This window comes from Curcuma longa, chromosome 3 (genome assembly GCF_044706935.1).
Source record: "Curcuma longa cultivar G26 ecotype Majalengka, Jawa Barat chromosome 3, ITB_CL_G26_1.1, whole genome shotgun sequence".
Taxonomy (NCBI): domain Eukaryota; kingdom Viridiplantae; phylum Streptophyta; class Magnoliopsida; order Zingiberales; family Zingiberaceae; genus Curcuma; species Curcuma longa.
In genome coordinates, this window is record NC_133863.1 from 9,581,110 (window position 1) to 9,601,986 (window position 20,877).

Below are 20,877 nucleotides of genomic sequence, written 5' to 3' on the forward strand. Positions count from 1 at the left end.
GCTGGCTGCCATTTTTTACAAAGTTTCGTTCGTGTCCAACTTCGTTAGAGGGCTCCGTCGTAAGGTCGCTCCTCTAGTTCAGTCTCGTTCTAAAAAATCGATCTTGCTAGTTCGTTGTGATTCTAGACGCTTGTTTGTGACTATCGGAGTAAATCGGAAAATGCACACAGCGGCCAGCTCCAGACGCCCAGCATCCTTTGATTGCGCTTCTATGAGGTAGTTCAGTTTCATTCTAGACACTTGTTTGTGACGACAAAAGAGGTCAATTCATATAAGTTTTAATCTAAATTCTCCCATGTCCAATGGACAATCATAAAGAAATATTTACGCTCTATTTAAATGGGATGAGAGAAGATTATTCTTAGGGCATAATTGAATTGGTTATCATAATCATAATTAACTATGCTGATAGCCGAGGCAATGCTTCTAAGTGAAAGAAAGCCTTCATTAATTTACAATGGTTGTAGGGCAACTAGAGTGGCGGAAAAAAAGTAAAATTCATTAATATGAGAAAGAAAAAGAAGAAAAGATAAAAAGTAAAATAACATATTATCTTATTTGGGAGGAAAAGAAAAAAAAATGAAGATTAAATATATAAAGTTATAAAAATATTTTCACTTTTTAAAATAAACAACGTATGTAGATGATATGAGAAAGGTACATTAAAAATAGACAATGTATACTTTTTGGATAACTCTTTATCATTGAAGGAGGAGAAAAAGAATATTAAAGTTATCTGTCTCTGTCCTCTTGAGTTTTATTCTTCAAAAAGATTATGGTGAGTGTCAACGCAAACACTAACATCGTGGAGTACAAACGATTGGACATTGGACGGTGACGGCGCACGTTGTGTAAGGAGCCACGGTGCAAATACAAGATATTTAAATAGATAATTAATTTGAGAATTAATATTTTAAAGATTAAAAAAATAAAATATTTTTGAATTCTCTTTTCCTTTCCTTACACTCAAATAGGAATGTAAAAAATTCTAACCATTCATGACCATAAAAGGGTAAAGCTTACTCTTCTCTCTCCTTTCCCTCCTTAACCCATTTCATTTCAAACAATGATTAAAATTCTTCTTTTCCTTATTTACCCTCTCCTCTCTTTCCTTCACCTCCTTCCAAACGAAGCGTTATTATGACGACATGAGTCAAACTGATAATCAGAATTTTCTACCTATAACATAACTACATCAATTAAATACCTAATTAAAAAAGATCTTTATTCATTTCTAAATTAAATTCATATAAGTTTTCCCGCCATAATCTTCTCTCACTTATTTACTCTTAAATAACAAACTCGACCCTACTAAAACTTCCACCAAGTAGTATCGTGTTTCGGTAACCTATTAAAATAATACATTCCAACTATGCCGACACTCAGCAAGGTACCAAAGCCTAATATCTTTTCCTTCTTTGTTTTAAGGGAGGGATCAAGTCCTTAATGATTAGGGTGCTTTGCTAGAACAAATTTAACAGCTAAAGTATGGATCAAGTCCTTAATCCATACTTTCACGTTTGAAAGACCATCTCTTATTCCTCCCTCCTCTAAACTAATACATTCCAACTATGCCGACACTCGGTAAGGTACGAAAGCGTAATATCTTTTCCTTTGTTTTTCTCTACTTTCGTTGTGTTTTAAGAGAGGGATCAAGTCCTTAATCATTAGGGTGCTTTGCTAGAACAGATTCAACACCTAAACTACGGATCAAGTCCCTAATCCATGCTTTCGCGTTCGAAAGACCATCTCTTATTCCTCCTCTCGATCGAATAATCCATCCATATCTTGATGACGAAGGAAGATTTGCATAGTGGAGGGAAAAAGAGTTGATCCACTGTACAAATCTTCTTCCTTTGAAGCCTCTCCCTCCCTTCCTTTAGTTCCTCCCCTCCTTTACTTAAACCCTGACACTGTAGTTTAATGTTGTAGCCACAAATTAAGTGTTGATGTTTTTGAATCTTAAGGGCCCCTCCAAATTATATTTAAATGGAGTTAGTGCTCGTGGGATTTAGGAAAGCTTGTTAAGCTTTTGAGGTATAGGGATAATGATCACCTATTTGATAATGGATTATAATTTTTAACTCGTAGTTTATGATAAAATTCATGATCAATTATAGTTTCTTAATTTATCTCTTTATAAATGGTCATAAGATCGATCGTGTGAAACCATTGGGATGACAGATTCTACCTTTTACTGAAGTAGTCTATGATAAATTAAAATTTTTTTAAATATCTATATTTGTCATTGAATAGATTCGTAATAGGTCAGTTTCAAATTTAAAAAATATCATTTATGATTTTTTCCACATACTTTGAATAATTTTATTATTATTTTTAGTATTTTTATTTTTTAGGGTTCAAGGATATTTCCATTCAATATCTCAGCGGCTCCACATGGTCAACCTCACGACTATATGTGAAAAAGTAAATCGAGAAGCTGCAGTTGACCACGACAGAGGGCATTGCCTCAGCTTCGTCGAGATTTGATCTTTGCCTACTTCAGCAACTCTACTCCATCGTAATGAACTTAGCTAAGCCCCGAGGGCTTATTAAAGACACAGACACATCACGTTGCCGGCTCGATCTCAAGCTACGAGTTCTTAAAACCATGGATATGATACGACACAACACAAATCATAGCATGCACAAATCTTAAAGCAACGTCTTCTTTTTAATGGTTTCTTCGCGCCCTTTAGTTTACGATAGCTGTAGTCAACACAAAATCATAGCATATGGCCTTTAAGATCTTCTTGATTCAACCACCTTCTAAGGTCACTCATCACCTTTCGCGAGTAGTTTCGTAAGCAAGACTCTTGACTTATTACCGATATGTATGTATGTATGTATGTATATAAGCATATGTTTGTTCAAATCGAAAGATTTGAAGGAGGAGGAGTTGAAAGTTAGTGCCGATCGAATGAATCAAAAGCATACAAAGTAAACATGGCTCATGGGTCATCAGAATCCTGTCTGTCTAAAAAAACTCATCAACAGCTTGGCCTACTTACTATAAGTAAAGAGGGCACTTTGAGTCATCCTCAACCATAAAAGTACATGTGGTTTTGACTCATTTAGCTAGTTCCTTCTCCAACTACTAGTCGACATACATTACTTTGTGCTTTAGTTGCGGGTAGGGGTGTGCCGGTGTTTTTCGGGCGAAGATTTTGGTTTTGGCAAAGGTGAGTAGTCTCGAAGGTAAGGCCTTGGACTTATAGCAACATGTACCGAGAGGGGTTCATAGCACTCAAGTACGCAAACTTCTTAGTAGATCCCGCGGGAATTCTTAAGTATAGTAATTTCAAAACTAAATGGTTATTTAACATAGTTCAAGTACTACGCATACTCTCTTCAATTTGATTACATAAAAAAAATGGATATATTTTACGTACGCATAAATTCTAAAGCGGACCTCTTTTTAGTTCACAATTCTAACGCATAATCTCTTCAAATTTGATTGCATAAAAAGGTTATATTTTACACACGCATAAATTCTAAAGCGGATCCCCTCTTTCTAGTTCACAATTTTGAAGTGCCACTAAACTTTAAAAGATTTGTGTGCACATAAAAGAATCTCCCTTTAGCATTCGCATGATTACTCGCGAAGGAGGCCTACGCGAAAAGGCGATATATGACCTTTTCTTCGTAAAATTCCTAAGATTTTATTTCGACTAATGATTGTAAGAAGAGTGATTCACAATGATATCTGAACATGAAAGAAGGATTTAGAAATTTAGGTTCCTAATGATTGTTTGCTTAGTGGAGTGGGTGTGGCCATCTTTTACAAAGAAAGAAGAGTTCTAAAATGATGTAAGTGGTCCGCGAAATCATCAAAAGTGAACCGAAAATTGAATCGATAGATCAATTGGTTGAATCGTATGTCGCATCAGCTACTAGCTATCGACTTTACTTATAGGGTATGTATTTGAGTAATAGTAATGACTTGAGAGGGAAGACTTAGGATCTATGATTCGATTTCAATCAAAAAAGGAAGTTGACTTAGCAAGCACATGAGAAGAGTATGCACATCTTCAAGTAAAAAAAGGACAAGGAGTCCTACAAATGTATGTTTCGATATCGTTTACCCTCTTCTACTCTCGCTCTTCAACGTTATCGATCTATCCAAGTAAACAGATTCGCGGGAAGGATTTCAAGCTTCTTTCAAAAATTGTCTCATAAAATCAAGATAAGTCAACCGCCTTCTGTGTTTACTTTGAAGGAGCAATGGAAGGAAAGGAAAAGAAGTTGAAGGCAATCTTAGAAGACAAATCTTGACAGTAGCGAGACAACTTACAGTCCCTAAATAGACAACAAGAAAGCTACTAGTTGTTTTCAATATGTAATCGCGATAATTCAAAGATCTAGAGGTAATAGCCTAAATGTGAAAGACGATGCAAACGAGCACAACGGGAAAGTTGCAAAGTCATCACCGAGGGCAAGTAGGTTATAGGCGACGAAGAGAAGCAAGCAACAAACATGAGGATGTGATAATTTAACTTCTACAAGTAAACAACAACAAACTACCCTACTCAGTCGATAAGGTATCATAATGATTGAACAAGAAAATTTCAAAACACCCTTACAACTTTCAAACCCTAATCAATTTATCCCCAATCACCAACACTCTTCGAATGAGGAAATAATCATGGGGTGAATCTTCAATCCCAGGGAATATGCCATTGCATGTTTACCGCATTATTAGTCGATTAAGTTAGTCATTAAGCAGTAAAATGACAGCTTGAACTACTTAATATATCCCAAGTAAAAGATGAGAGTTTAGTTTTTTTAGGTTCCATAGATTTCATTAATACACAACATCCTCTCACTCACTCCACAACCTACTCTACAAAATGGGTTCACGCTTTCGATGTCATCTTGAGCCACCTACAACTTAAACCATGGCAACCAAACATGCTCACGGGGCAAGATTCGAGTAGTAGAAACTTTTGGTTCTCCTTTGAGTCTTGACTTAGATCATCGAACGAGAATGTAGTGTTTGAAAACAGATAATTTCCGCAAGCATAAATTTCACTCAAGGAAGAAGAGGCCAAATGCTTTTGCATCTAGTTCTGAATGTTAGTTAGGGCTTGGAAAGTTTACCATGTTGAACTCGACGACTTAGAAACTCCACCGATCAAGTTGTGACCTAGCTTCAGCCATGTCTTTTTGCGCTTTCTTCCTTCGGTAGAAGATTGGGCAGTCCCGACTGGTTACAAGTAGACTAGTCATGTTACTGATAATGTCGAAGTCAGAAGAATAGTGGGATGTTGTGGAAATAATGAGCAGACCTTGTGCACAGCACGTCTTGGTGAAGTGAGCCTTGGCATTCTTGGCATTGTGTCCACAATTGGCCAAAAAGCATCTCCAATTCAGAAACTGGAGAAATACAGAGAAATGATATCAGAAACAAATTTTTTTAAAAAAAAAGTCAGGCCAAACTTGATCCACCAAATTAATGGCATTACTTACTATTCATGATCAAACATCAGGATGGAAGACAACCAGATGATAGAAAGGTGAGGCATGCTGCCCTAAAGGAAAAAAAAAAATACTACGACTATTTTTAAGATTCATATCTAACTAGTTCAAGTCAGGGTAAGTCTAACCTAGGTACGATTTGGGGCTATGCTGCAAAATCCAAACAGGATTTAGATTTGACCCATCTTCAGCTTAAGATTTGAGCATATGTATGGATTATCAGGTCAGAACTGAGTCCTACAAAACCTGATCCTTAAAACCACTAAAGCATAAAGTTGCCACTAGATTTCTTCAGAAGAAGGCCTTCAATAAGCCCCTGTATCCAGCTTGAGTGGATATGAAATAGAAGGAAATAGATATGAATTGTGTTTATTTGCATAAAAGATCAACTAAAAGGAATTGAATGATGTGCAAGTACAGACCCAATTGAGGTGGCTTAATATAAGACACCCCCTAGTGCATTCTCAAAACCATTCTCTTGCTGGTTCTGATGCAGGAGAGTTTTTATCCGGTTCAGCTAGAAAAGTTACCAGCTAAATATATAAACAACTGATCCAAATAGTTGCACAGCACCAATCATTGCAGTCTCATGGAAGCAAAATTGATGCAAACAGGATGCATAATTTTTTGTCCATTAATAGTGTGAAACGTAAAGAAATGAAGAAAATACCATTTGCTACAGTTTTGCAGTATAACTCAGCTTCTCTTCCCTTGCAATGCGAGCACAGTGTTTGTTCTTGATTGCTGCAAGGAGAAAACCTTTATCAATGTATTCTCTAAGAATTATGAAGAAAGCATATGTATATTTATTTTCCCCCATGTTGAAATTGTAGGGGCACTCATATAGCTTTGCATAGAGCTCTATCCGAGGGATAGGATTTTCTTTAATTGAACACAACTAGTTTGCACAAACACAACTTGACAATAATAACAGGAACACTCATAATTCCATTGTACACGGGGGCACATAGATGGTGTCTGATCCACATGCATAGTAATATAGCCAGATTACTATTCTATCAAGAATGGCAACTGCTTCATGATCAATGCAGATTGATCATTTCCGATTGTACAAGATACCAGATGCTCACATTACAAACTTGTGAAAAATGGCATTTTGCAAATAAAGAGTACGATGATGTTTTGTCTTGCCAAAAAGAACGAAAAATGTCATGAATACATATCAAATCAATCAGGTAAAAAAGAGACAAGCAGTGGCATCTGTAAGCAATGTAAATTATATATATATATATAGTATCTAACCTGATGACTGCCTTGCATCCAAGACAACTAAGTTGTTTCTTGGCAAATTTCATTATGCCACTATTTGAAGGCGTTGAAATAGATACGGATCTTGTATGACTTCCCTGAAGAAGCTCTTTACTGGCATTTTTCAGAATAGGCTCAAATATTCTTAGGAGTGGCTGCAACATCAAGAGAACTAATCATAATTTGAGGGAAAGTGTCAATCACAGATGATGAAAGATTTTCTTAGTCAACCTTGCTGATCTGATTTGTCAGATAGTATTGAGGGTCTATCGGAATATTATTCTCAAGGACATATATTGGATCTTCAGACTTCTCATAGGCCTGTTCAAGACATATAGACACTTCAATTAAAAAGATCTTTCTTCTAAAGGAATAAAACACTAGAAACATTTACCTTGGCATCTTTTGTGCCTTTAATTATAACAAATGGAACTCGGTCACCAACATTAGGAGCAGTTGCAGCATCCCTCTATCCACCACAATCAGAGCACCAGTGCTAAGCAATCTTACTCAAAGTTTATATTGATGAACAAGATATAAAAAAAATGCATGAATGTAGTAGAAACGCCTAGTTGCATCACTCTGATAAGCCAATAGTTGGCGAAAAAAAGGGCATAGAAATGAAAACATGTCAAAAAAATCAACCTAAGATCTTTATCTCTGCCCATCGAAGGGTTATGATGTGGATTGACTGTAAAGAGGCGATATTCATGATCATTATACAAAACAAGTGTTTCCACAAAGGCAGATAAGGTATGGGAATGACACAGTGGCACTTCAAATACTTTTTCACCCTTTCATATATCGCTTTTTTGATAATCTGAAGAAGCATACTTATTAATACTTCAGCAGAAGATTGTCCTCACTAAGTTAATGAGGGATATTGCCTAAACTAACCTCAGTTTAGATATGCATACGAAGAATTTTACAAGCTTGAATGACTTTTGTTTATGGTTCCACATAAACTGGCTTAAATTTTTCGTTTTTAGACAAGCTAATATTTCATTTATGAATTAGGCTCTCTCCTTACCAATCAAGAAAATTTTCATTCTAGTGACAGTTATTCACATAAATCTTTAAACGGAATCAACATCAGTCCAGTGAATCTGTTGTTAAAAGTTCACAAATTGCATGCTAGGCTACACTATTTTTTTCAGAAAATCTACTAACATCAGTTTTTGGTCAATTCATGAGCTAGGGACTCCTAAGCATAAATGGTAGTGCAGCACTTAAGCAGAATGTTTCAACCTACTAATGCCGTTCAATGCTAAGAAAGCAAAGAGAAGCTGCACAAATCACCATTACAGCTGAAAGACTCTTCCCATCATTCTCCCATTTCCATGAGGTAAACGAATGTTTTTCCATGCTAAAAGTATATGTTCTCAATATATCAATTTTTGTCACTTTTTTTTTTTTTTGACAAGGATAAAAAATAATGAAAATATCAGTTTCTAAATTAAGGCAAGATAACAAACAGATGAGATCCATACTTTTCGCATCTTTTCAGCAAGCTCAACATGTGCAGACTTTACACTATAATCACTTCCAGTTTTGGTCAGACCCTGCCAAAGAAGGTAGAAAAACTTGAGTTCATACACAAATGTTAAAATATAATCTTATATCACCGAGATGTAATGTTGTCTGCAGTTGGAAATTGCCTTTGTTATAACCAAAAGAGACAAATCCACACGGTTCATTAAAAGATCTGAAATTGTGTTCTTCACATATTGAACTGCACCAGGAACATCTCGGTCAATTAGTATCTTGTGTAGGCATTCGTTTACCAGATTCTTTACCAACAAACAGTTGTCTCTTCTGACTGTCTCGATGCCTGTTGTCAAAGAATTGAATGCCACTAAATCATGTTTTTTCAAAACTATTAAATAATTCAAATACTTACCTTTTGTGTCCATTTTGTCAAAACTATCAGGCTTTGTCCAGTACAATCCAGCATATCTCTTCTTGCTTATTAGCAAATAGGGATAATAGATCTTTTCAAATTCTAGCCTAATGGGCTTAAAAAAAAATTGAAATAAAAATTAATTAGAACAGAGACTAAAAACAAATTTTTAGGATATACACTATTATATTCTTGGATGGCCAATTTGGCTCATAGTAAATAAATAATCAAGAAAATAAAACGTGATTTAAAATGAAGACTAAAAATGTCAGCTAGGATATCTAGCTGATAATACACTGAGTTTACAATGTCAGTAATAGAAACTTAAAGAAACACATGATTTAAGACATCCACAACTCAAATAATCATGTCTCAACCCTCGGATACCTTTATGAAAGTTTCTGTAATATATTCTGATGCTTCTCTTCCTAACTTCATTGCTTCCTCTACAGAAGGCACACCGAATTGTACCATAACAGAGTCAGTGTCCCCATAAATAACCTAGAAAATTGATCATTAAGCAGTCAACTAAAGAAAAATTGTCAAATACTGACAGTATTTCATAGTCAATAAAAGGAAAGCAAATACATACAACAAAGTATTGAGAAGCAATATGGCCATCAACTTTCAGTGATGGCTTGAAAGAAAGCAACTCATCTCAGGACAGAGTATGCAAAGAACTGAATGTTCGCAGATGCTTACCAAGAGAAATGAAGCAACCAAAGCTTCTGAGATCTCATGACAGTCCAGAATCAGTTTTACTTTTTTGTTCAACATAGTTTACCAATTAGCAAACTTATGAAGTTCAAGTGCAACAATATTATTAACACCCCATATTAAAATAATAATAAAAAAAATCTAATCATCATATTCTTGAGTATGGCTTCTGCCAACAATTAGGAATACAGGCCTATAAAAAAACTGCTTTCTGCATGAATTAACCATGTCCAAGAAGTCTTCAAAAGTCGCCAAGGTACTGCAAAAGCTAGTGAAATTCCATTCCAGTATACACATCCAACGAAATCAAGAAGGTTCAGATTGACACAAGATCACTATTAAGAATATATGTTTATTTATTGATAGCCCAGGTCTTCATAACTTCTATTGCAGGTGATCACTTTCCTCTCAAACACTTTTGTTATGGCAAGGATGTAAATTTCATTTTAGTTAAGCTGCAGGTGTTCAAGAAATAGCTCACAAACTGTAATTCTGCTATATTCATTCTTAAGCCCCATTTCTTTTGTGATTCTTACCAAAAAGATTCATTCAAGTTTCATTTATTAATGCACAAATTAATCAATGTTATATGATGAACACTTGTACCTCTTAAAAGCTTATCAGTATCCACATCCATGAAGCTACTATCACAAAATGTAAATTTTCTTGTTTATATTTGCTCCAGCTTTCGTCAATCCCAAATGCTATGTTGAGTTGCTTGCCTTCATGGATAAACTAGTTGTGCCACCAATGTTATTGTGGCAAAACGTGACTGAGCTTCTATAAATTTTCCATCAGTGTTTAATGTGCTTATAGAAATTAGAGTGAGAAATACTATAATGTCATCATGTAAGCAGGTTAATTAGCAGCAATTAAGCCAAAGTCAGCAACAAAGGAATAAAAAATGATTACATGTGAAACAAAGCATAGCAATGCCTATATATAGACTTAACGATGAAACTATATACGTGTATCACAAAGCATTTAAAAGTTATAATCACAAACTCAAAGGAAAGTTTGATCAACTAATAGACAAGTACTACAAATTCTTTCTGCTGCACTTTTTACATGCTTTGAACCCATAAGCATACCTCTGCATTATGAGCATAACCACCACTTATAGTAAATTTCTCTTCTACCATCTTCTTTGTGTGCTCAATCATTTGTCGACCTTGACATTACCAGTGAGCAAAAGTTATGGACGACAAAAAACCTTTCCACATCTTGCATTTACTATAGTCCCAGTTAGCAATGAATAGTAATCTACTTATTTAGGAGTCAATCGCATACCATAGCTTGTCACACTGGAAGAAATTTCTAAACAAGGTAACTGACCAACGGTAGCTCCAGTAAACCCATATACAGAATTTGCACTTATCTACAATGATAAAACAAAAGGAAAAAGTGAGTTCAATCTCAAACTATCAATAATTTGTCAACTTGAACCAAGTATGTCTACAATAGTCATGTATGATGTACTTTCAAAGCCAACTGGCGTCCATCCAATACAGCCTTCTCAAATGGATCTTTAGCTTCCTGAAAAATATAATTTCCAAAACTTGAAGAGAGAAGAAAATTTGCATAATTTTATTACATAAGAATGCAAAATCAAACGAGTATGGACATGAAGACCAGATAAAATTTAGACATATGAAGTCATGAACTACTCAAAGTAGGTTGGCCAATAATTTAATATCTTCAAACAATTTTAAAGTTAATTCTATATTTTCAAACCATACCTTCAGATCAGCTTTTGCTCTCTTACGTGCAGTCAATAGCTCTTCTAGAATTTCAGGAAGTATGCCCTAGTTTTTAGACAGAAGACAAACTTAAAACCTTTTGAGTATATTAGAAAAAATCAGAAAATTGATTGAGCCGCAAATTTTCACCAAAAAGCATACCTTTTGCAATTCAGGTTTGACAAAAACTTCACCAGATGGAGTTTTGTTTACACTTTCTGCTGGCAAGTTTAACCTATGGGCATCTTCTGATTTAACCTTCACAAAAAATACAGTAAAATCTCAAGAAAATTTAATTGAAGGATATAAATTGCAAGATCAACATCATGCTGTTTAGTCTCCATGATAGAATTTATACCAATGTGCAATAACACAAATTGTACGCCATCATGATGGATGGATATAAAGAAGCAAAGTCCAAAGTCGCAATGGGCTTTTCATAAAAACCAGTATTTGCCTCCAACACCTACAAGTATGAGCATAATTAGCTAAAGGTCAGTCTTCATTTAGTATGTAAATATAAAAATAGAAGTTATAAACATGCAGATCCTTATATTCTTAGGAAGTCACAAGGAATTTATAGAATAACAGAATAAAAAACATCCCTTTGTTCACAAGTGATTATGATGGAAACTAATATAATTGCAAAAGGTACAAATTATTTTTCCTGGTTTCATTTTCTGGTCTTGAAAATTCTTTTGGCTTGCTTATACTGATAAATTTATACAAGTACATGCTAAGTAGGCAGGGAACTGGAAAAGGGCTATAGTTACTCACAGTTGCACCTTCAAAAGTTTCTTGAGCAGATCCTTGCCCTTTGACATTTGGAATAACAAGATTCCTCTGTTTAGCTTTCCTTAGGAGTTGAGAAAGAACCTGAAGGAAAGTCATCCAGGTTAGAGGGGGTCATTTTTATAATCCAGTATAATGGTAAAAAATATAAGTTGTCACCTTGATGCTCTGGCCTCTTGCAAGTAAAAATGATATTGGCACACCAGTAACTCGTGCCATCTCCACATAGTTGTAAATGTACATCAATTTGTCCAGAAGTCGTTGTGGAAGATAAGCATCCTGCATAAATAACAAAAAAAGTTCAGCGACATGGATGAGATAATATAATACTCCATAACTAGATCTTGGGGGAAAACCAAGACGTCTCAATGTCACTCTAAGCCTTTTTTAGAAAACAAAAAGTCACCCTAAGCATTAGAACATGGGATTACCCAAATCATCTCTATTCCTTTGTAAAACAAAAGATTAGATTCCGCCATATTCGAATCAACGCATATTCAATATTTGTCACTTTCTATAATACAACTACAGTAAAGGGCCATCATACCAAACTGTATGGATCCACTGTGTACCTTGATAAGACATTGCAATCAAATATGAGAAGATTGTCATGAAATCAGTCAGATGTGTGTCTGCATGCATCAAAAGAAGCAACTGAACATGCATCTTTGCATTCCATGGTCAATGTATTCAAGTGTGAATAAGTTTCCTTCAACTAAGCCGATCTCTTCATCGAAAGGACCACTTAAATATCTTAGTTATTTCAAGCAAATTCTTATATACATAAACATATGACAACAACCAAACTTTATCCCACTAAGTGGAGTCGATTATATAAATCCTCCTACGCAATTGACCTTGATCCCCTAGTATATCATCATCTATATTTAAATAATTTTTTCTTGATTTATCGTTTCTAACTAAGTCTTTTTAATCCCCCTCTTCCTTGATTAACGTGTGTATTTATCATGCTCTCACATCACTTAATCATATAAACAAACATATATGTTTAAAATTTTGCAAAGCCTATTCTTCGAGTTTTCAGGACGTTTAGTAGGTGTAAAAGAAGTCTACAGGCATAAATAAAGCTTGAGCAGTAAAAAAGTAAAAGGGAAAGAAAAACATTTTTTGTATACTAAAAGCAATGGAGGAAAAGGTTATGCGTTTATTGAAGTAATATTGATCAAATGAATAAGCAACTAATACACACCTATGCCATCTGTCGAGATCTAGCATTGTATATTAGCTTGCGACAAAATCTAGTTTAAATACTACTAATTAGTGGCGCACATCAACTAGATAGTTAAGTTGAATGTGGGGGACCCATGCAAAGTAAAATACATAAAGCAGTTTTATTTTCCTGCAATATTGGGCACCATTTTATTAGCACCTAGAATACAATAAGTACCTCCACGAGGTAATATCTAACATCTGATTCAGTTCAGAAATACCAAAGAATCTAGTGTCTACCTTGGCAGCCAAGATTAGAGACTGTTAAAGTTAATTTGGTAACCACTTGTCCCAAAGCGTAGGTTTGTTAAGAAAGATATCGATTTTTATATTTTTAAAACGCCCATTCACATATGGCTAGACTTACTGGGTCTTATTGGCCAAAACCAAATACATACGAGGTAATATTATGACACCGGTAAGATTTAGACCTTAGACCTTGGATAATTCAATTTGATACTGCGTTAAAGTTTAATTTAACCACTTATTCCAAAAGCTTAAGATGTAAACAGAGACCAATTTAATATTCTTAACAGAGGCCAAGTTTCTAGATGCAACCAAGCAATAGCAATTTTGCAAGCAAAGCAAACGCTAATTCTACGAATATCTCAGGCACACATAATGAATGAAGTCATTAATGAACCTTCAAACAGTAGACAGCTAGCCGTCTTCTAGATTCTGGATTACCATTTTGGAGATCAGATATTATTGAATGATGCACATCTTCTTTCTGCAAAAAAAAAAAAAAGTTAAATGAGAGGGAGAGAGAAAACACTAGTGAGAATTCCATCAGTAGAAACAGGAACACACCACATGGTGGTATATTTATTTAAATTACTTGTCTTAAGAACAAAGGCCGCATTAGGAAAGAGGTCAAAAAGCAGATACAACAAGCAGAAATCCTAATGGGAAGATTATAACTGAACACTTAAATGGGAAGACACACTACAACAAGCAGATACAGTATGCATCCATACAGGTGAAAGAGGTCAAAAAAATCCCTAATCAATCATAGGTTGGGGGAAAAAATTGAATTAAGCATTTATTCCCACTTTTGACATTATATGAAATCCTAATCATGTAGACTAGGAGCTTTAACATGTGCATTCTGCAAAGGATATCAGACAGTGAAAAATCTATCATGGATTCACAGTGAAGAATCTATCATAGACAACAAGCCAAACATAGTTAATATCCATGCTCCAACTTGAATGGGAGTGAAGAGTTAGATTAATGGGCTCAGTGATTAGTCCCCCATTGCTAGTTATAGGCAGGGTTTTATCATGAGTCCACTATATACTCATGTAATGATTATCTCTCAATGACTACAGTATAATAATAATATTCTCTTCCCCAAACTAACAGCCAAAATACCATGCAATTTGTCCTCTATATACTCATGTAATGATTATCTCTTGATGAATGTAGTATAATATTTTCTTCCCCAAATTAACAGCCAAAAAACCATGCAATTTGAACTGCAAAATCAAATAAAGGCATGTCTTTTTCAAATGAACAATGTCTTTTCACCTTTTGAATAAATCTAATTCCATTTTATATTCATTTTCAAAGTTAAAATATAGAAAGTAAAACCATCACATCTAAGAATCGGCTCAAAGGGCAATCTCCCTATATTCTTGTCCTAAACACAAGCATCTTCAAAATGCAGCAATATTCACTTCAAACTGCAATTTAATATACTCACTAGTCAACATTGTACATGTATTTTCTCAGCAGAGTCAACCAAAGAGTGGCAGTTAAGGACTGACAGAGTATTATCTTTTCTTCATAATTTACGATCAGATGTAATAACACAGGTAACAAGGGTACCATTCTACTTGTTAATTCTTAGAAGGAAATGGAAATAGATCAAGGATCCCCAAAATTCAAGCTTTTCAATTCTCCCATTTTCCAGAATATGGTGTCCTCAAAGATGTTAACATGGTTCCTCTCATTATATTTTTGCAGGAAAGTGTATGATCCCATTTTGTGGTTATTGTCTGATTCAAATCACTAGTAGGGCTGCATGGATTTGAGAACCAGCATGGTTGCTAGTCATGCCAAAATTGAGCTTGACTCATTTAAATTTCGACAAACCTGAGAATTATACTTTTCAATTAATATAGGTACTCAAGATCAAAGACTCGTCTAAAGGCTGAGTTTGATTCAAGCTGAAGTCAATTGAATCTAAAAGCCCAAATCAAGTCAAACTCAATATCGCTACCCATAACTTTAATGGGTATGAAAAAAATACTATATAGGATCATCTATAAAAATATATTTAGAACCTCAAAATGATTCATTGCAGGGGAAGCCCTGGGGAATTAAGTTTGCTTATATGTATGTTCAGGAGAAACAAGACAATTCATAAACAGAGCATGAGCTTATGCACTATAATTGAGCTATGTACCATTGAAACTTAGCTCGATAAGAGTTCTACCAAAAACAAATGCCAATACTTAGGCTTGTTGAGAGATCAAGTAGAGCTCAAACTGGTTTTTGTAGCTTCCACTACTATGATTGCTTTGTTTTCAGTTCTAATCACTTGTTATAATAGGGTTCTACCTGCAGATATATTTCATTAACACAAAAGGAGGCAACAGAAACCACAGGAAAATATCCTGCAGATCTCTCCCAGTTAATCTTTCCCACAGCTAACTGGTTGGGAAGAATCACCAAATAGTGGGATTGTGAAAAAATAAATGTTGTGTTACATTATGTTATTGTTACAAGAATTAACATTGTCCACAATAAAGGTGTACAGAAAAAATAGGACAACTATGCACTGCGGCTATACTTTTAACTGATTTATGACACAAGGTAAATTGTGACTCAAATAAAAAGGCAAAAAGTATACTCATTTATTAAATTTAATAAATGGCAAAACTTACTTGCTCCCTGAGAAAATGTGCCGAGACTGAATTAAGAGAATATGAACTAAGCTTGTAATCCCTTTGTATAGCCTTCAGAAACACAGAGAGGAAAAAGCATATCAATAAGACATTAACAAATCAATTATATGCTAACTCATATAAGAACCTGAAACAGATCAAACTGGACTCTTCCCTCCACTGTAACTTCCTTGCTCTCCCTCACACCATATTGCCTGCATGAATCAAAACTATATTGACCACAGTACACAACAATTGAATATGTCTAAATTCAGCAGCTAATCACATCTTTATTTAGTATAGCCCAGTTGTGAGTTGATGCACATGGAACCTGAAGGTAGGATGCATCATGCTCATTAGTCCAACATAGACAAGCATAATGATCCAATGTCTATATATTAGAAGGTTATCCTCTCGCAGCAGCCTAGTCTTCTTTGTATAGAATAAATTCCACCTCATTTCAACATGGCATATTTGAGTCATGATGAGTGTGAGGAGCAGCATGATGAAGCTAGGATGCTCAATGTTCATTTGTTCCATATGAATAAGTGTGGTGAACCATTATGTCTATGTATTCGAAGCGCATTCCACTCTACAGTGACTAGTCATTTTAGGAAAAAATGAGCCCCAACTTAATTCAGCATGGTACCAAAGCTAGCCCCACATCCTATGTCATAATGGGCCTCAATACAACAGACAAATAGAACTAGCCCTAAACCTCTAAGTCATAACGGGCATGAGGGTTTAAAGTTAGGATGCTTCATGCTCATTAGTTCGAGAAATATGTTGATCCAATAGCTCCATATATCCCATACTTTTAGATTGTATTCCAAAGAGCAAAGGCACTACGGCAGCAATAATACTTACATTTCAATCAAAATATAAATTCATTAATTTACAAATCTTGTGTTCATATGTATTATTTAAATCATGTAATTTTTAAATCATATATTTCCTTGAAAATACTAGAAATGTATTTTTAATGCTTTTCATTTTCAAATACATTTATAAAAAAAATTAAGGTTTTCTATAAATATTTTAATTGTCTAGACTATTAAGTCAGACAAGGGCAACCAAGATTGGGCCCATAGGATGCTTGATTCAACACCATCTCAGGCAAAGATGGCCTATGACAACCCTGTTTAGGCTTGTGATACACCTGGCTTCTGACACATGTACGTGCTAGTGCCGGTGGAAGCTCTAATTTTCCCTCAAAAAATAGATGGTATAGCAAGAAAAGGTACTCATGTCCAACTCTAGTATATAGTTAAAATTTACTCAGGAAGTGATGTAGCAAAAATAAACAGATAAATTTTTGCACAATCTGGTGTGAATCAATGCATCAGGATTTGGGACAAGTGACTTTGGAATATGTAAACGCTCATTGTGCAGTTGAAGTGACAGCCAGTAAATCTCCATGTCATGAGAAGAAACAACCACAACAGAAGTGTAAATACAAAAAAAAAAAAAAGAGAAAAAGGAAAGAAAGCAATACAACTCAAATATTTCTTAACCACTCCGTCCACAAAAAAGTAATAAGGAAAAAAATGGTTTATGAGTACGGAACCTATATTTTTTATTTATGAAGATCGCCTGTACTTGAACTGCAACACCAGTGAGCATGGTGAAGAAAAGGCACAACGCTAACTGAGAAATCACTAAGATATTTTTAAGATACAATCTACCTTAGTTTACATGTACATCAATTCAATGAGACTTAGTTTACACGTACAACAATTCAATGAGATGTGAAGTATGGAATACAAAATAATCGTTCAAACTTCAAATTGAATATAATGCAATGGGATTGCTAGACAGACAAGTATGAGATCCAAAAGAAAGGATTTTAAAAAACTCACTCATAATAATATTGCCAAAAAGCAACAACAACAAAAACAAACAAAGCACGCAATCCTAGCTATCTATGTGCCGAGGAAATAGGAATGCATAACCTCGATGAGAATGTTGTATCTCTAACACGTAGCCGGCTGTTTCTTATGCGACCAAGTGTTGGGAACTCACCTATCTTAAGGGCTTCAGCTCTCTGTGACAAGTAGAAGGAGGACAGAGTACACACTTATCCTTAAGAAATCAGTATGATATACATTTAAATTGCTAAGACAACAGGTACCTCAATAAGATAAGGCAAGTCAAATTTGCATATGTTATATCCAATTATAATATCCGGGTCAACCTCACGAATTAAATCCTGCAATTGAATTCATATTTGTTTCCCCAAATAAGTGCATGACTGCCACACTCCAAGCAAAATCCCTTAGTAGAAAGTCCAATGAACAATCACAAAGAACTGATCATATAAGGAAAGATAATACCAACATGTCAAAGTCATCTTGGTAATCCATATTCAATGAACTTTGTATAGCCTCTAAATGAAGAGCTGAAAGCTACTTACCCTCCAAGCCAGTAAAACCTCCCTCTCAGTATCAAATGACATCACATCAACTCCAACAATTGGAGAACATGACTTAAGAGTCATGACATTTTGTATAAATGGATGGTCATCTCCTTGAAGGGTGACTAAATTTGCAATCTGCTTAAAATAAGGAAAAGTTAAAGGAAAATGAAAATCACATGTAGTGCAATTGCCCAGTGTATTAAAACAGAAGGGAATACCTGAATTACAGGATCATGAGTTGGCTCGGGAAAGAGTCCTTTACGACCTGCACACTCAATATCAAAACTTAATATTCGAAACGGAGCCATTTTTGAGTATTTCCCTTCAGGAGTATGGCTGATCAGCTCAGAATATCTATTGAAGGATTGAGGAAAGGTGGCAAATAACAGTATCATTATCCTCAAACTGTCTATCTCAATTATTTGGATATACCTATATGAATTATTCCTCTACAGAGTTTATGTAAGGATATATCAGTATGAATATTTCAATCGATTAAATATTTTTATTAGATGAACTAGAATTTTCATTGGCGTCCCTCTAACCTTTACATCCTCCATCCTAAGCAAATTAAACAAATGCTTAGTTTAATCAACTAATATAAAATAGTTGATTAGATCAACTTCTAACAGAAAAATAAAATAGTTTTCTGCTTCCTGTAGGAAAGGATACAAGCAATCAACTTCCAGTTGACAATAAGACATACTCTTGATCACCTTTCTATAACTTCCAGCAGGCACTTCTATCCAATTTCCACCAACAATGTTACAATCAATCATGAATCGGAGTGCAAAAAGAACGTTGCTTTCGTATGTGTCAAAATTCCTTGAACCTATGCCTTCAATTGTAATACCCCTCTCAAGAATACCTGCCAAAATATTGTCCTTTAGTCCTGTACATACGAACTCCTATATCCAGACAAGGCCTCTACTAGATCATACTTAGATATCACTCATTTTATGCAAATGAAACGAGAGGTCAAATTCCAAATTCTAACAAAAGCATCACCATTTAGCAAAGAATGTGTAAGAAGAGCCAGGGTATTTTCTTATCTCATCGAAGAGGCCTTACCACGACAACTGGCAACCATGGTAGGTAAGGCAACTACAATCTTAAGAAAAGGCTGAAACTGATCTTTCTGGTAACACATAATGCTCTTCTTCTGCACCAACTCAATCCGTCTAATGAACCTTGCTACATTGCTGCTTCTATTTGATTCTCTCATTCTCCCCTATATGATTCAGATCACAAGAGAAATATCTTAGCTAAAAAATGTTAATTCAAAAAACATAACCAACAATGCAGAAATTGAGTAATTATGATCAAAAGAACAAACAATGGAATTATGATGAAATCACCTCTAGTGTTTGGTGGAAGCGGGAGATATCATCAGGCCCCATTCCCATAGGGCATTTTATATAGAAGTAAGGCTCAAATCCGTGAACATGACAGCAGACACTGTGACCTAACCAATTCCAGATCGATTTCTTCACTAAACCAAATTAGTCAGAAACTATAAAAAAAGTACGAAAGCACCAAACCCAACCTTCTCTCGTGACGCCAAAGATCCTGAGAATCGCTGAAGGCCCAGATGAGCTAAGCAACAGTTCTTTGTGGCTTTCCCCGATGACATAGTCGATCTCAAGCTGCTGAAAAACTGCAAAAAGAACAACAAAAAAAAAGTAACAAAAATCAAACTTTTTTACAACTTGGAGAAAAATGTGGTCGAGGTCACAAGTACCGATGTTTTCGGAGCCGGAGAGATAAGAGGGGGAGAGTGCAGGGCGTCTCCACCTGGAGAGGCGAGACGAGAGAGCCTCGTCGCGGAGGAGGATGAGGGCTTCCTCGTCCTCTTGGTACATGGTCTCCTCCAGGAATACATCCTCGTCCATCATCTCCTCCTCCGCCGCCGATCCATTCGTCGGCGGCGGTTGCTGGGGTTGAGGGTTTTGGCGGTCGAACTGCGATCGCTTCGGGGGGTTCGGAGGCGTCGAATGCTGCACCCCTCTCCGCTTGCCGTTGCCGCCGGCCATGGAAACAGCAGGAGGAGAGAGCGAAGGCGACGAATCGGAGAGTAGAAGAAGAAGCGGTCAAGCCGAAGTGGATGGATTCCCGCCACTGCCAGGGTAGGGATTTATTACCTTTTCAGAAACACCCCAGACATCACGTGCTAAGCGCGTGTCATTTGTTTGTTAACCCGTCTACCTTATCTTGATTTGTTATATTTAAAATAATGTCATGAGATCGATAGCCGGTATGAAAATAGACCGTTAGAATAATAAATTTTATTTTTTATTGAAGTTAAATTCAAGCTCATGGTGACTCAACCGCAAGATCATAGCCGTGTAAAAGAAACGAATCGAATTAAATAGTATGAAAATATTAATATTTAAGCAATATCAAAATTGCATTCGAATTTGATAGTTGAAATTTATAAAAATTTAA

The 20,877-nt window shown here is 35.5% G+C and overlaps 1 protein-coding gene across 1 annotated transcript; it reads right to left on the minus strand.

Annotated features, from left to right (window-relative positions):
- Positions 1-4,762: 4,762 nt before the first annotated feature.
- On the minus strand, positions 4,763-20,465 carry LOC141824127 (DNA polymerase delta catalytic subunit). The gene is made up of 30 exons (XM_074711365.1): positions 20,174-20,465; positions 19,979-20,089; positions 19,791-19,897; positions 19,504-19,663; positions 19,105-19,300; positions 18,651-18,786; positions 18,430-18,567; positions 18,148-18,225; positions 17,969-18,060; positions 16,165-16,231; positions 16,017-16,088; positions 13,769-13,855; positions 12,055-12,174; positions 11,881-11,979; positions 11,462-11,569; positions 11,266-11,361; positions 11,104-11,169; positions 10,844-10,900; positions 10,655-10,742; positions 10,456-10,535; positions 9,035-9,148; positions 8,648-8,762; positions 8,406-8,578; positions 8,238-8,309; positions 7,142-7,216; positions 6,979-7,068; positions 6,742-6,902; positions 6,149-6,222; positions 5,289-5,376; positions 4,763-5,206 (listed from the first exon to the last, which is right to left on the minus strand). Exons 1-30 carry the CDS (start codon positions 20,463-20,465, stop codon positions 5,119-5,121), a joined length of 3,300 nt encoding a protein of 1,099 aa, XP_074567466.1. The 3' UTR covers positions 4,763-5,118.
- Positions 20,466-20,877: the final 412 nt, after the last annotated feature.